A 15,283-nucleotide genomic window follows, 5' to 3' on the forward strand; every position below is an offset into this window, starting at 1 on the left:
TGTGCCCTGACCAACACATCAAAAGATCTGATCACACTAGGAGGTTACGGAGCATATGACTTCCTATGTGAGAGTGTGCTATGACTTATCCTATAGTCACTAAGAGCATCTTGGATACAAATATATTATAAAACGATATAACTCTCCAACTGCGTACAGCGCAGTGATATAACATAGACACATTTTTAAACACTCCGCTCTCGGCGCCGTTAGTACATTTGAATGGGGTGCCTAGCGCTCATTGTCTCTGTAAAATGGCGCCGGGCACGGAGTAATAACCCCTTCAGTGCCGCAGACGCCATTGTACCTGTGGCTGACAGGGTCTCCAGCCACACTATCACTATATGATCTGTAGAGAAGCTGTGTGTCTTATACAGTGATATTCTGTTTAGTCTCAAAGTAATCAGACATTACTAATGTGTTATTTTGTTGTTATTCAGGGTGAGCACCTTTCTGATATGAAGGCCAAAGATATAGAGGGAGAAGAAGAGACCTATGTGACTGATATGAAGGCAGAAGATATAGAGGGAGAAGAAGAGACGTATGTGACTGATGTGAAGGCAGAAGATATAGAGGGAGAAGAAGAGACGTATGTGACTGATATGAAGGCAGAAGATATAGAGGGAGAAGAAGAGACGTATGTGACTGAAATGAAGACAGAAGATACAGAGGAAGAAGAGACGTATGTGACTGATATGAAGGCAAAAGATATAGAGGGAGAAGAAGAGATGTATGTGAGTGGAGATCAGAAGTGTAAGGAGGAGGAAATCCCTACAGATATCAGCACAGGTGAGTAATAATGCGTATTACAGAAAAGAGTCACATACTCTCCTTCCTGAGTCACTACAGAAGTCTCTTCCCCTACACCCTCCTATGTCAAGTCAAACTAATAAGGGAAATATATCTGCCCAGAGTGGGAGTCAGGAAACGTCAGCCCCTATTATGCTCCTCACATCATGTCACTGTGTTACCAGCCCAGAAAGCTGATCAGTCTCCTCCCCACACTCTCTGGTGAATCTCGTACACCAGGAGCCATCAGCCCCTATTATACTCCTGCTGTCCCCTTACATCATGTCACTGTGTGTTACCAGCTCAGAGATTTGACCAGTCTCCTCCCCACACTCTGGTGTATCTCATTCATCAGGAGCCATCAGCCCCTATTATACTCCTGCTCTCCCCCTCACATCATGTCACTGTGTTACCAGCCCAGAAAGCTGATCAGTCTCCTCCCCACACTCTCTGGTGAATCTCGTACATCAGGAGCCGTCAGCCCCTATTATACTCCTGCTGTCCACTTACATCATATCACTGTGTGTTACCAGCTCAGAGATCTGACCAGTCTCCTCCCCACACTCTGGTGTATATCATACATCAGGAGCCATCAGCCCCTATTTCTCTGACGTCCTAGTGGATGCTGGGGACTCCGTCAGGACCATGGGGATATAGCGGCTCCGCAGGAGACAGGGCACAATAATAAAAGCTTTAGGATCAGGTGGTGTGCACTGGCTCCTCCCCCTATGACCCTCCTCCAAGCCTCAGTTAGATTTTTGTGCCCGACGAGAAGGGTGCAATCTAGGTGGCTCTCCTGAGCTGCTTAGAATAAAAGTTTAAGTTAGGTTTTTTATTTTCAGTGAGTCCTGCTGGCAACAGGCTCACTGCTACGAGGGACTTAGGGGAGAGAAGAAAACTCACCTGCGTGCAGGATGGATTTGCTTCTTAGGCTACTGGACACCATTAGCTCCAGAGGGAGTCGGAACACAGGTCTCACCCTGGGGTTCGTCCCGGAGCCGTGCCGCCGACCCCCCTTGCAGATGCCGAAGTTGAAGAGGTCCAGAAACAGACGGCAGAAGACTTTCAGTCTTCATAAGGTAGCGCACAGCACTGCAGCTGTGCGCCATTGTTGTCAGCACACTTCACCAACAGTCACCAACTGTCACTGAGGGTGCAGGGCGCTGGGGGGGGCGCCCTGGGCAGCAATGTATAATACCTTTTTATGGCTAAAATACATCACATATAGCCCTTGAGGCTATATGGATGTATTTAACCCCTGCCAGATCTCACAAACTCCGGGAGAAGAGCCCGCCGAAAAGGAGGCGGGGCCTATTCTCCTCAGCACACGGCGCCATTTTCCTGCTCAGCTCTGCTGTGAGGAAGGCTCCCAGGCTCTCCCCTGCACTGCACTACAGAAACAGGGTTAAAACAGAGAGGGGGGGCACTTATTTGGCGATATGATTACATATATAAAAATGCTATAAGGGAAAACACTTGTATAAGGGGTTGTCCCTGTATAATTATAGCGTTTTTGGTGTGTGCTGGCAAACTCTCCCTCTGTCTCCCCAAAGGGCTAGTGGGGTCCTGTCCTCTGTCAGAGCATTCCCTGTGTGTGTGCTGTGTGTCGGTACGTGTGTGTCGACATGTAGGAGGACGATGTTGGTGAGGAGGCGGAGCAAATTGCCTGTATTGGTGATGTCACTCTCTAGGGAGTCGACACTGGAATGGATGGCTTATTTAGGAATTACGTGATAATGTCAACACGCTGCAAGGTCGGTTGACGACATGAGACAGCCGGCAAACAAATTAGTACCTGTCCAGGCGTCTCAGACACCGTCAGGGGCTTGTAAAAACGCCCATTTACCTCAGTCGGTCGACACAGACACAGACACGGACACTGACTCCAGTGTCGACGGTGAAGAAACAAACGTATTTTCCTTTAGGGCCACACGTTTCATGTTAAGGGCAATGAAGGAGGTGTTACATATTTCTGATACTACAAGTACCACAAATAAGGGTATTATGTAGGGTGTGAATAAACTACTTGTAGTTTTTCCTGAATCAGATAAATTAAATGAAGTGTGTGATGATACGTGGGTTTCCTCCGATAGAAAATTATTGGCGGTATACCCTTTCCCGCCCAGAAGTTAGGGCAAGTTGGGAAACACACCTTAGGGTGAATAAGGCGCTCACACGCTTATAAAAACAAGTGGCGTTACCGTCTCCAGATACGGCAGCCCTCAAGGAGCCAGCTGATAGGAAGCTGAAAAATATCCTAAAAGTATATACACATATACTGGTGTTATACTACGACCAGCAATCGCCTCAGCCTGGATGTGCAGCGCTGAGGGGGCTTGGTCGGATTTCCTGACTGAAAATATTGATACCCTTGACAGGGACAAGATTTTATTGACTATAGAGCATTTTAAGGATGCATTTCTATATATGCGAGATGCGCAGAGGGATATTTGCATTCTGGCATCAAGAGTAAATGTGATGTCCATATCTGCCAGACGACAGTGGTCAGGTGATGCAGATTCCAGACGGCACATGGAAGTATTGCCGTATAAAGGGGCGGTCCATCGGACCTGGTGGCCATGGCAACAGCTGAAAAATCCACCTTTTGTTACCCCAAGTCACATCTCAGCAGAAAAGGACACAGTCTTTTCAGTCTCAGTCCTTTCGTCCCCATAAGGGCAGGCGGGCAAAAGGGCCAGTCATATCTGCCCAGGGGTAGAGGAAAGGGAAGAAGACTGCAGCAGGCAGCCCATTCCCAGGAACAGAAGCCCTCCACAGCTTCTGCCAAGTCCGCAGCATGACGCTGGGGCCGTACAAGCGGACTCAGGTGCGGTAGGGGGTCATCTCAAGAGTTTCAGCACGCAGTGGGCTCACTCACAAGTGGACTCCTGGATCCTACACGTAGTATCCCAGGTGTACATTGGAAATTCGAGACGTCTCCCCCTCACAAGTTCCTGAAGTCTGCTTTACCAACGTCTCCCTCCGACAGGGAGGCAGTATTGGGAAAAATTCACAGGCTGTATTCCCAGCAGGTGATAATCAAAGTACCCCTTCTACAACAAGGGAAGGGGTATTATTCCACACTATATTGTGGTACTGAAGCCAGACGGCTAGGTGAGATCTAAAATATTTGAACACTTACATACAAGCGTTCAAATCAAGATGGAGTCACTCAGAGCAGTGATAGCGAACCAGGAAGAAGGGGACGATATGGTGTCACTGGATATCAGGGACGCTTACCTACATGTCCAAATTTGCCCTTCTCACCAAGGGTACCTCAGGTCGTGGTACAGAACTGTCACTATCAGTTCAGACGCTGCCGTTTGGATTGTCCACGGCACCCCGGGTCTTTACCAAGGTAATGGCCGAAATGATGATTCTTCTTAAAAGAAATATGGACGCTTTCCTGATAAGGGCAAGGTCCAGAGAACAGTTGGAGGTCGGAGTAGCACTATCTTAAGTAGTTCTACGACAGCACGAGTGGATTCTAAATATTCCAAAATCGCAGTTTTTTCCGACGACACGTCTACTGTTCCTAGGGATGATTCTGGACACAGTCCAGAAAAGGATGTTTTCTCCCGGAGAAGAAAGCCAGGGAGTTATCCGAGCTAGTCAGGAACCTCCTAAAACCAGGAAAAGTATCAGTACATCATTGCACAAGGATCCTGTGAAAAATGGTGGTTTCTTACAAAGCGATCCCATTCGGTAGATTTCACGCAAGAACCTTTACGTGGGATCTGCTGGAAAAATGGTCCGGATCGCATCTTCAGATGCATCAGCGGATAACCCTGTCTCCAAGGACAAGGGTGTTTCTTCTGCGGTGGCTGCAGAGTGCTCATCTATGAAAGGGCCGCAGATTCGGCATTCAGGACTGGGTCCTGGTGACCACGGATGCCAGCCTGAGTGGCTGGGGAGCAGTCACACAAGGAAAAAATTTCCAGAGAGTGTGATCGAGTCTGGAGACTTCTCTCCACATAAATATACTGGAGCTAAGGGCAATTTACAATGCTCTAAGCTTAGCAAGACCTCTGCTTCAAGGTCAGCCGGTATTGATCCAGTGGGACAACATCACGGCAGTCGCCCACGTAAACAGACAGGGCGGCACAAGAAGCAGGAGGGAAATGGCAGAAACTGCAAGGATTCTTCGCTGGGCGAAAAATCATGTGATAACACTCTCAGCAGTGTTCATTCCGGGAGTGGAAAACTGGGAAGCAGACTTCCTCAGCAGGCATGACCTCCACCCGGGAGAGTGGGGACTTCATCGGGAAGTCTTCCACATGATTGTAAACCGTTGTGAAAAACCAAAGGTGGACATGATGGCGTCCCGCCTGAACAAAAAACTAGATATTGCGCCAGGTCAAGGGACCCTCAGGCAATAGCGGTGGACGCTCTGGTAACACTGTGGATGTACCAGTCAGAGTATGTGTTCCCTCCTATGCCTCTCATACAAAAAGTACTGAGAATCATAAGAGGGAGATGAGTAAGAATGATACTCGTGGTTCCGGATTGGCCAAGAAGGACTTGGTACCCGAAACTTCAAGAGATGTTCACGGAAGACCCGTGGCCTCTACCTTTAAGAAAGGACCTGCTCCAGCAGGGGCCTTGTCTGTTCCAAGACTTACCGCGGCCGTGTTTGACGGCATGGCGGTTGAACGCCGGATCCTGAAAGGGCATTCCAGATGAAGTCATCCCTACCCTGGTCGAAGACAGGAAGGATGTAACCGCAAAACATTTTCACCGCATTTGGCGAAGATATGTTGCGTGGTGTGGGGCCAAGAAGGCCCCTACAGAGGAATTCCAACTGGGTCGTTTCCTACATTTCCTGAAAACAGGACTGTCTATGGGCCTAAAATTAGGGTCCATTAAGGTTCAAATTTCGGCCCTGTCGAATTTCTTCCAGAAAGAACTGGCTTTAGTGCCTGACGTTCAGATGTTTGTAAAAGGGGTACTGCATATACAGCCTCCTTTTGTGCCCCAGTGGCACCTTGGGATCTCCAATGTTGTTTTGAGTTTCCTAAAGTCACATTGGTTTGAACCACTCACCACTGTGGACTTAAAATATCTCACATGGAAGGTGACGATGCTATTAGCCCTGGCTTCAGCCAGGCGTGTGTCAGAATTGGCGGCTTTATCATATATAAAGCCCTTACTTAATTTTTCATTCTGACAGGGCAGAATTGAGGACTCGTCCTCAATTTCTCCTTAAGGTGTTTTCTGTTTTTCACATGAACCAACCTATTGTGGTACCTGCGGGTACTAGGGACTTGGAGGACTCCAAGTTACTTGACGTTGTCAGGGCCCTGAAAAATATGTTTCCAGGAAGGCTGGAGTCAGAAAATCTGACTCGCTGTTTAGCCTGTATGCACCCAACAAGATGGGTGCTCCTGCTTCTAAGCAGACGATTGCTCGCTGGATTTGTAATACAATTCAGTTTACACATTCTGTGGCAGGCCGGCCACAGCCAAAATCGGTAAAAGCCCATTCCAAAAGGAAGGGGGCTCATCTTGGGCGACTGCCCGAGGGGTCTCGGCTTTACAACTTTGCCGAGCAGTTACTTGGTCAGGGGAAAACACGTTTGCTAAATTCTACAAATTTGATACCCTGGCTGAGGAGGACATGGAGTTCTCTCATTCGGTGCTGCAGGGTCATCCGCACTCTCCCGCCCGTTTGGGAGCTTTGGTATAATCCCCATGGTCCTGACGGAGTCCCCAGCATCCACTAGGACGTCAGAGAAAATAAGATTTTACTTACCGATAAATCTATTTCTCGTAGTCCGTAGTGGATGCTGGGCGCCCATCCCAAGTGCGGATTGTCTGCAATACTTGTACATAGTTTTGTTACAAAAATCGGGTTATTCTTGTTGTGAGCCATCTTTTCAGAGGCTCCTTCGTTGTTATCATACTGTTAACTGGGTTCAGATCACAGGTTGTACGGTGTGATTGGTGTGGCTGGTATGAGTCTTACCCGGGATTCAATATCCTTCCTTATTATGCACGCTCGTCCGGGCACAGTATCCTAACTGAGGCTTGGAGGAGGGTCATAGAGGGAGGAGCCAGTGCACACCACCTGATCCTAAAGCTTTTATTATTGTGCCCTGTCTCCTGCGGAGCCGCTATATCCCCATGGTCCTGACGGAGTCCCCAGCATCCACTACGGACTACGAGAAAAAGATTTGTCGGTAAGTAAAATCTTATTTATACTCCTGCTGTCCCCTCACATCATGTCACTGTGTTACCAGCCCAGAGATCTGACCTGTCTCCTCCCCACACTCTGGTGTATCTCGTACATCAGTAATTAAGTTGTCATTATAATAATTGACTTGTTGGCTTTATTTAGTAGCATGTATCTGGTGTGGCTGCTCTACATGGAGATGAACAGAGGACCGTATAGAGGCTGCTGTTGCAACATACATATCCTCCTGGAGCACTTTGTGTAGTGTGGAAGCAGATGTTGGTAGTTCAGCCCACAAGTGTCCTGTATATATGTGTGGGGGCAATCTGGATGGATATTGTGGCTTAGTAATGTGGCTGATGAGGATTCCTGTTCTGTGATACTGGCTCAGGAATGTTACCCAGCCCAGGCTGCATTATGTGGGGGAGAGATAATCATTGGAGATGTGCCAATCGCATGTCCCTGTGGCTGGGGCTATGACATCTGTTGTGGCAGCAGAAGGCAATATTTTATTTGTCCTTATTTGTTGGTAGGTTTAGAATTGTAATAATGAAGCTGAAATGTAACAACTAAACATTCATAATAGTGACACGGTGATGTAGTGGTGAGCAGCGCAGTCTCGCACCACTAGTCACGAGTTCAGTTCCCAACCAAGGTTCTATCTGTGTGGAGTTTGTATGTGTTTCCTACAACTCTGCAAAAATCATAATGGTAGGTTAATTGGCTTCTGACACATATGAACCCTAGTGTGTCATGTGGAATATAGATTGTAAGCTCCACTGGGGCAGGGAATAATGTGATTTTCTAGTTATTATCTGTAAATCTGAGTAATATGTGTGCACTGTATATAGAACTGTGCATTATAATAGTTATATTATTTTCAGCAGATGGAGGCACAAGCAGGAATTCCTTGGAGGGAGATCTCATCTTGTCTGCAGATAGTAAAATAGAAGATAACCTCACACAGGATTCTCCAGGAGACATCCCCATTACTCTAACTACACATCCAGTACCTCACAGTGCTGATACGTCATCTGATCCCTCTAATCGCGATGACTGTTCATCTAATACCTCAGATTTTGTTACACATCGTGCAGCTCATACACGTGATAAAATATTTCCCTGTTCTGAGTGTGGGAAAAGTTTTACATGCACATCACGTCTTGTTACACATCAGAAACGTCACACAGGTGAGAAACCATTTCCATGCTCTGAGTGCGAGAAAAGTTTTACACACAAATCACAGCTTCTTATACATCAGAGAAGTCACACAGGTGAGAAACCATTTACATGCTCTGAGTGTGGGAAAAGTTTTATACACAAATCACAGCTTGTTATACATCAGAGAAGTCACACAGGTGAGAACCCATTTCCATGCTCTGAGTGTGGGAAAAGTTGTGCAGGCAAATCACAGCTTGTTATACATCAGAGAAGTCACACAGGTGAGAAACCATTTCCATGCTCTGAGTGTGGGAAAAGTTTTCCACTCAAATCACAGCTTGTTATACATCAGAGAAGTCACACAGGTGAGAAACCATTTCCATGCTCTGATTGTGGGAAAAGTTTTATACTCAAATCACAGCTTGTTATACATCAGAGAAGTCACACAGGTGAGAAACCATTTTCATGCTCTGAGTGTGGGAAAAGTTTTGCACGCAAATCACAGCTTGTTATACATCAGAGAAGTCACACAGGTGAGAACCCATTTCCATGCTCTGAGTGTGGGAAAAGTTGTGCAGGCAAATCACAGCTTGTTACTCATCAGAGAAGTCACACAGGTGAGAACCCATTTCCATGCTCTGAGTGTGGGAAAAGTTTTCCACTCAAATCACAGCTTGTTATACATCAGAGAAGTCACACAGGTGAGAAACCATTTCCATGCTCTGATTGTGGGAAAAGTTTTATACTCAAATCACAGCTTGTTATACATCAGAGAAGTCACACAGGTGAGAAACCATTTTCATGCTCTGAGTGTGGGAAAAGTTTTGCACGCAAATCACAGCTTGTTATACATCAGAGAAGTCACACAGGTGAGAAACCATTTCCATGCTCTGAGTGTGCGAAAAGTTTTGCACGCAAATCACATCTTGTTAGACATCGGATAAGTCACGCAGGTGAGAAAGCATTTCCATGCTCTCAGTGTGGGAAAAGTTTTCCACTCAAATCACAGCTTGCTAGACATCAGATAAGTCACACAGGTAAAAAACCATTTCCATGCTCTGAGTGTGAAAAAAGTTTTCCACTCAAATCACAGCTTGTTATACATCAGAGAAGTCACACAGGTGAGAAGCCATTTCCATGCTCTGAGGGGTAAATTTACTAAGGTGGGAGATTTTTAGAACTGGTGATGTTGCCCATAGCAACCAATCAGATTATATGTATTATCTGCTAGAAGCAGCTAGATAAATGGTAAGTAGAATCTGATTGGTTGCCATGGGCAACATCACCAGTTCTAAAAAATCTCCCACCTTAGTAAATTTACCCCTGAGTGTGAGAAATGTTTTCTGTGTAAAGCAGAACTTGTTAGACATCAGAGACATCACACAGGTGAGAAACCATTTCCTTGCTCTGAGTGTGGGAAAAGTTTTTCACACAAATCACAGCTTATTACACATCAGAGAAATCACACAGGTGAGAAACCATTTACATGCTCTGAGTGTGGGAAAAGTTTTTCACTCAAATCACAGCTTGTTATTCATCAGAGAACTCACACAGGTGAGAAACCATTTATATGCTCTGAGTGTGGGAAAAGTTTTTCACACAAATCACAGCTTATTACACATCAGAGAAATCACACAGGTGAGAAACCATTTCCATGCTCTGAGTGTGGGGAAACTTTTTCACTCAAATCACAGCTTATTATACATCAGAGAAGTCACACAGGTGAGAAACCATTTATATGCTCTGAGTGTGGGAAAAGTTTTACACTTAAATCACAGCTTGTTATACATCAGAGAAGTCACACAGGTGAGAAACCATTTTCATGCTCTTATTGTGGGAAAAGTTTTATACTCAAATCACAGCTTGTTATACATCAGAGAAGTCACACAGGTGAGAAACCATTTCCATGCTGTGAGTGTGGGAAAAGTTATGCATGCAAATCACAGCTTGTTATACATCAGAGAAGTCACACAGGTGAGAAACCATTTCGATGCTCTGAGTGTGGGAAATGTTTTTCAGGCAAATCGTATCTAGTTAAACATCAGAAATCACACGGGTGTAAAGCATTACTATGATCTGATACACAACAGGGTTGTAGCAACACTCCAGTCACACAGTGACACTTTTAAGTTACTGCAGATAATTGGAATGTGTGTCATTAATATAAGACTGGAAAAGATGACTCAGATGAAATTTACAGTATTTCTTTATTGCAGTAGACAGGGCCAGACTGCCCATCTGTTACCTCTGGCATATTCCAGAAGGGCTGGTGGGCTCGGCCGGTTCCACAAACAGATGGGAAGGCCACACGCAGCCTCTAGCTCTCTGGTTTAGCTGCCCCCACTGCTCAAAGTGTGCGTCTCCATGGAAATGGGGGTGTGGATTTGCTGCACATTCTTGTGCTTCGTGTTCTTGTGCCCTTTCTCCCCCCGTGATGTGCGCTTGCAAGTTTACAAATGCCCAATCCAGATAGGAGCCCCAGTTCGTCCCTGGCAGGAGATATCGGCACTTCTCTCCACATCAATAACAGACCATCATGTTATATAGGCGTCTATGGGCCTAATTCAAGGTTGATCGCAAAGGAAAATCTTCCTCTAATTGGAAAATCCATGTGCACTGCAGGTGGGTCAGATGTAACATGTGCAGAGAGAGTTAGATTTAAGTGGGTTGTTTTCAAACAGAAATCTAAACTGCAGTGTAAAATTAAAGCAGCCAGTATTTCTCTAGCATCCATAAGGGATATTGGGGACACATTAGTACGATGGGAATAGATGGGGTCCAAAGGAACCAGTGCACTTTAAATTTCTCCAACTGGGTGTGCTGGCTCCTCCCCTCTATGCCCCCTCCTACAGGCAGTATAGAAAAAAGTGCCTCAGGAGAGGATGCACACTCTGCTAGCTCCAGAGTTTTTCTTCATTTTATTTTAAACTTTTGTTTATTTCGGTATGTTGTTTGGGCAACAGCATACCTGCGCCGTGGGAGTTGGGGGGGGGGCGATCACTGGCCTTGCGAGTTGCAGAGCCGATTCCCCGCTGCAAGACCACCGTCCTGAGGGGTTCAGCGGGGTACTGCGCCTTTGCTGTCACAACCGCAGCATGCCGCACATGCCTTACAGATTTATGAAGGTTAATGTCGGTGGTGAATAGAAACCGGGGGAGCCCTACTAGGGGGGGGGCCCCGGTTCATGGTGCTGCTTTCACACGGGTGAGGCATAAGGGTCCCTCCTGGGGGGGATCCGCTATAGCCCCTGTGTCAAACTGGCTAGCGGTGAGCTGAACTAAGCATTCATGTAAGGTTACAGCATGTTTTGGTGACATGGCCAGTATAAATATAATCAGTAACTCCGGCGCCATTACAGGGGTCAGAGCTATATCTGAGCGGGCTCAGCTGCATTTTGGTGCCTTCCTCTGCATAAGCAGCAGCAGCCTCATACAGCTCCTCTGGACTCTGACAAACTCTGGATCACTGGTACTGGGTGTAGTTTAGGGGATGAGCCGTTATTTGTGCACATTACTTATTCCTAAAGAGGAAACCGTTGTAAACAATCAGTTTTTGATGATATAAAAACGCTGACAGCCTCACTGGGGCTCTCTGGCGTGGGTGTTCTGGTGCATTCTCTTCCTCTGTGTCTCCTCTCACATGCAATAGGGCAGGCTTGCATTGAACAATGATCTGTGTTGTATGTGTATTGTTGTGTGTTACTTTTCATCATGGTAAAACAAGTTGCTGTATGCAGTGTGTGTAACACCAGATTTTCCCCACTCTCAGTTGGTTCCATTTCATGTGAGCAGTGTAGTCAGTCCTCACAGAACGTAGGGAGGGTCACGAGCCTTCCTGGCTGGGTGCAATCAAAACTATGATGTCTGATATGTCATCTCAGCTCACTGCAAATGCCCACAAAACACAAGAACTGCAACAAGCAGTAGCAGATCTAGCTGCCAGGGCTGATGTTCCTTATCCCTCTATCTACTGCAGGTCCACATAAACGTGCTTTACCTGCACTTCTATCAGATATGGATGATGATATACAGGATGATGTTGATTTCATAAGTGGGGATTCCACTCCTACACAGGGTATTGAACCCCTCATTTTAGCTATAAGGGATGTGCTGAAGCTCACTCAAGACAAACTGGCTACACATTTCTTGACTCTAAAGAATTAGATGATTTATTTAAGCTAGTCTGAAAAAATCCAGATAAGAAATATCAGGTGTCAAAACGGTTTTTGCATACATTCCTCTTTGCCCAGGAGGGCAGAAAGTTCTGGGAAGAATCTCCGGCTGTAGACGTCTGTCTCTCGCCTCTCTTAGAAGGCTGTACTCCTGGCTCCGGGCTCCTTTACAGTAAAGGACTCGTGGGATAGAAAAATTGAGACCACACTGAAATCTTTCTACATTGCTGTAGGTGTATCTCAAAGACCGGTCATTGCAGTACGGATGGTGTAATGGTTAGCATTACTGCCTCACAGCACTGAGGTCATGGGTTCAATTCCCACCATGGCCCTAACTGTGTGGAGTTTGTATATTCTCCCAGTACTCGCGTGGGTTTCCTCCGGGTGCTCCGGTTTCCTCCCACAATCCAAAAAATATACAGGTAGGTTAATTGGCTCCCAACAAAATTAACCCGAATGTGTGTGTGTGTACATGTGGCAGCGAATATAGATTGTAAGCACCACTGGGGCAGGGACTGATGCGAATGGCCAAAATATTCTCTGTAAAAGCGCTGTGGAATATGTGTGCGCTATATAAAATAACTGGTAATAAATATAATACATAAATAATTGCAGGTTGCTGGATGACACATGCAATTCATTCCTGGGCTACTCAAATTCAGGAGGGTCTCTCGGGTGACATCACCCTGGTTACTACGGTAACTTCCCTAAAACACATTCAGGACATGGCAAGAGTTCTCTGTGACTCCATAAAAGAGACTGGCAATATAAATGCAAGGACCACTGCTATGGATTGCAGATGCTGACTCAAAACGCAATGTGGAATCTATTCCCTTAACAGGTGAATGGCTCTTTGGAGGCGAATTGGGCGCATGGATCTCCAAAGTTACTGCTGGGAAATCCACGTTTCTTCCCCCGGGGCTCCGCCTGCTAAACGTACCTACCCGGGACTGTCTACTCAGTCCTTTCACTCCAGCAGATTTCAATCTAGGGCCAGAGGTATGCAGCTAAAGGCACCAGAGGTAAACCTAAGAAACCAGCCGTTGCTGGCTCTCAGAAACAGAGCACCAGTTCAGCTTCCGCAAAATCCTCAGTATGACGGTGCCCACCCACTCCGGGAGGATCTCGAGGTGAGAGCTTGGTTACGTCACTTCAGCCACATCTGGGAAAGTTCCTGCCAGGGCGCCTGGGTAAGGGACCTTTTTTCTCAGGGTTACAAGCTGGAGTTCGACGGTGCTCCTCCCCAACAATTTTTCAAATCCAGCTGTGGAAAATATGTGTGTTACGCTACTACTGGCTATCACAAAGTGAGTCCAGTCCCAAGTCATTGTTCCAGTACCCCTGCTGCAGCAAGGATAAGCTTACTACTCCAGTCTGTTCGTAGTGCCAAAACCAGACGAGTCTGTGAGGCCCATTTTGAATCTGAAGTCCTTGAATCCTTACCTAAAGGTTTTCAAATTCAAGATGGAAACTTTGAGAGCAGTGATCGCAGGCCTAGAACAACAGGAATTCCTAGTGTCCCTGGTGGTCTGCCCAAGAGGCCCTACTTCCGATCAACATCCTGGAACTTTGGGCTATCTACAATGCTCTGATTCAGTCCTCCCTTCTCCGGGATCAGGCAATTCAGGTACAGTTGGACAATGCCACAGCTGTGGCGTACATCAATCGACAAGGAGGGACAAAAAAACGGGCCTGCATGCGAGAAGTATCAAGAATACTCCTCTGGGCGGAAAGAAATGCAAGAGCACTGTCTGCAATATTCATTCCAGGAGTGGACAACTGGGAAGCAGACTTCCTGAGTCGCCACGATCTCCACCCAGGGGAGTGGGGCCTACACGCAGAGGCGTTACTTACTTGCAAAACTCCTGGTACAGCCGAAGGTGAAAGGGGGCGTGACTTCGTGGCAGGGGCGTGGCTTCACGTCCTTACCCCGTTTTCGGCACATTGTGGGGCCGGAGGACGCTTGCTTCCCCCCGGATACTGATGCATCTGCGGTGCTGGCTTCTGCACTGTGACAGGAGCTGGGTTGCAGCACGTTATTATCTAGTGCAGCACCCGGCTCCTGCCACTGAGCAGGAGCCGGTACTTTGCTGTCACCCCTCGGAGGGTAATACCTGGTTGCAGACCACACCCACCTTGTGACGCCGGTGCCTACACCCTCAGGTGTTTCAACAGATCATCGACAGGTGGGGTTGCCCCCAGATCGACATGATGGTGTCTCGTCTCGACAAGAAACTTTGCTGCTATTGCTCGTGAACCAGAGACACTCAGGCATGTGCAGTGTGTCACAACTGAGGGCCTGAGCTGACGGGAGGCAGCCTCAGTTGTAGGGGCTGAGATGTACCGGAACCTGGGAGGTTGTATCAGACCCCTGGACATGTAAGTAACATGAATAATAACTGCCCGAAGGCGTGACCACGACAACTTAGATAAAAGTCAAAGATGTTTATTATGACAACTCCGCATCACAGCAGCAATAAAAGAAAACGTAAAAGTCAGCAAAGAATAAATACAGTTCCTGAGTACTACAGCATGGCAGGAGCCACAGGGCACTGGTAGTGTGAGATAGTTCTTATGATCTTCTAGATGGAACGTCCTTACCAGGCCCGGCTGTAGCAATGGAGATAACCCAGGATTGTACCAGCTGGTGTTCCAGGAAGAGCTGGGTTGCTGAAGGTAAAACAGCTGCTGTGGATACTGGCTGGAACCAGACTGTTGTTAGCACGGAGTGGATACTGGCTGGAACCAGTTAAATAATAAATGAACTTTGGGAGCGATGAAATGTGAACTGAAATGTAGAACTTGAGAGCGGAGAAATAATAATTCCGGTGGAGAGTGGTAAAGTGTAGAAAGGACACCGGCCCTTTAAGGGAAGCTGTATTCTGCTGGAAGCTGAGGCTGGAAGCAGGTAGTGTTGTAGCTGGAAACAGATGAATCCACAATGGATTGGAGAGTCAGGCTACACCGCAGGTGGAATGCTGGTGCGGGTCT

The 15,283-nt window shown here is 46.9% G+C and overlaps 1 protein-coding gene across 1 annotated transcript; it reads left to right on the forward strand.

The window, feature by feature from the left end:
• The first annotated feature begins 444 nt into the window (after window positions 1-444).
• Window positions 445-10,404, forward strand: LOC135054646 (zinc finger protein 271-like). Its single transcript, XM_063957877.1, has 3 exons — window positions 445-789; window positions 7,845-9,270; window positions 9,434-10,404. The coding sequence occupies exons 1-3, from the start codon at window positions 459-461 to the stop codon at window positions 10,194-10,196; spliced, it is 2,520 nt and encodes an 839-aa protein (XP_063813947.1). The 5' UTR covers window positions 445-458; the 3' UTR covers window positions 10,197-10,404.
• The last annotated feature ends 4,879 nt before the right edge of the window (window positions 10,405-15,283 follow it).

The sequence above is a fragment of the Pseudophryne corroboree genome, chromosome 3 (genome assembly GCF_028390025.1).
Source record: "Pseudophryne corroboree isolate aPseCor3 chromosome 3, aPseCor3.hap2, whole genome shotgun sequence".
Lineage (NCBI taxonomy): Eukaryota > Metazoa > Chordata > Amphibia > Anura > Myobatrachidae > Pseudophryne > Pseudophryne corroboree.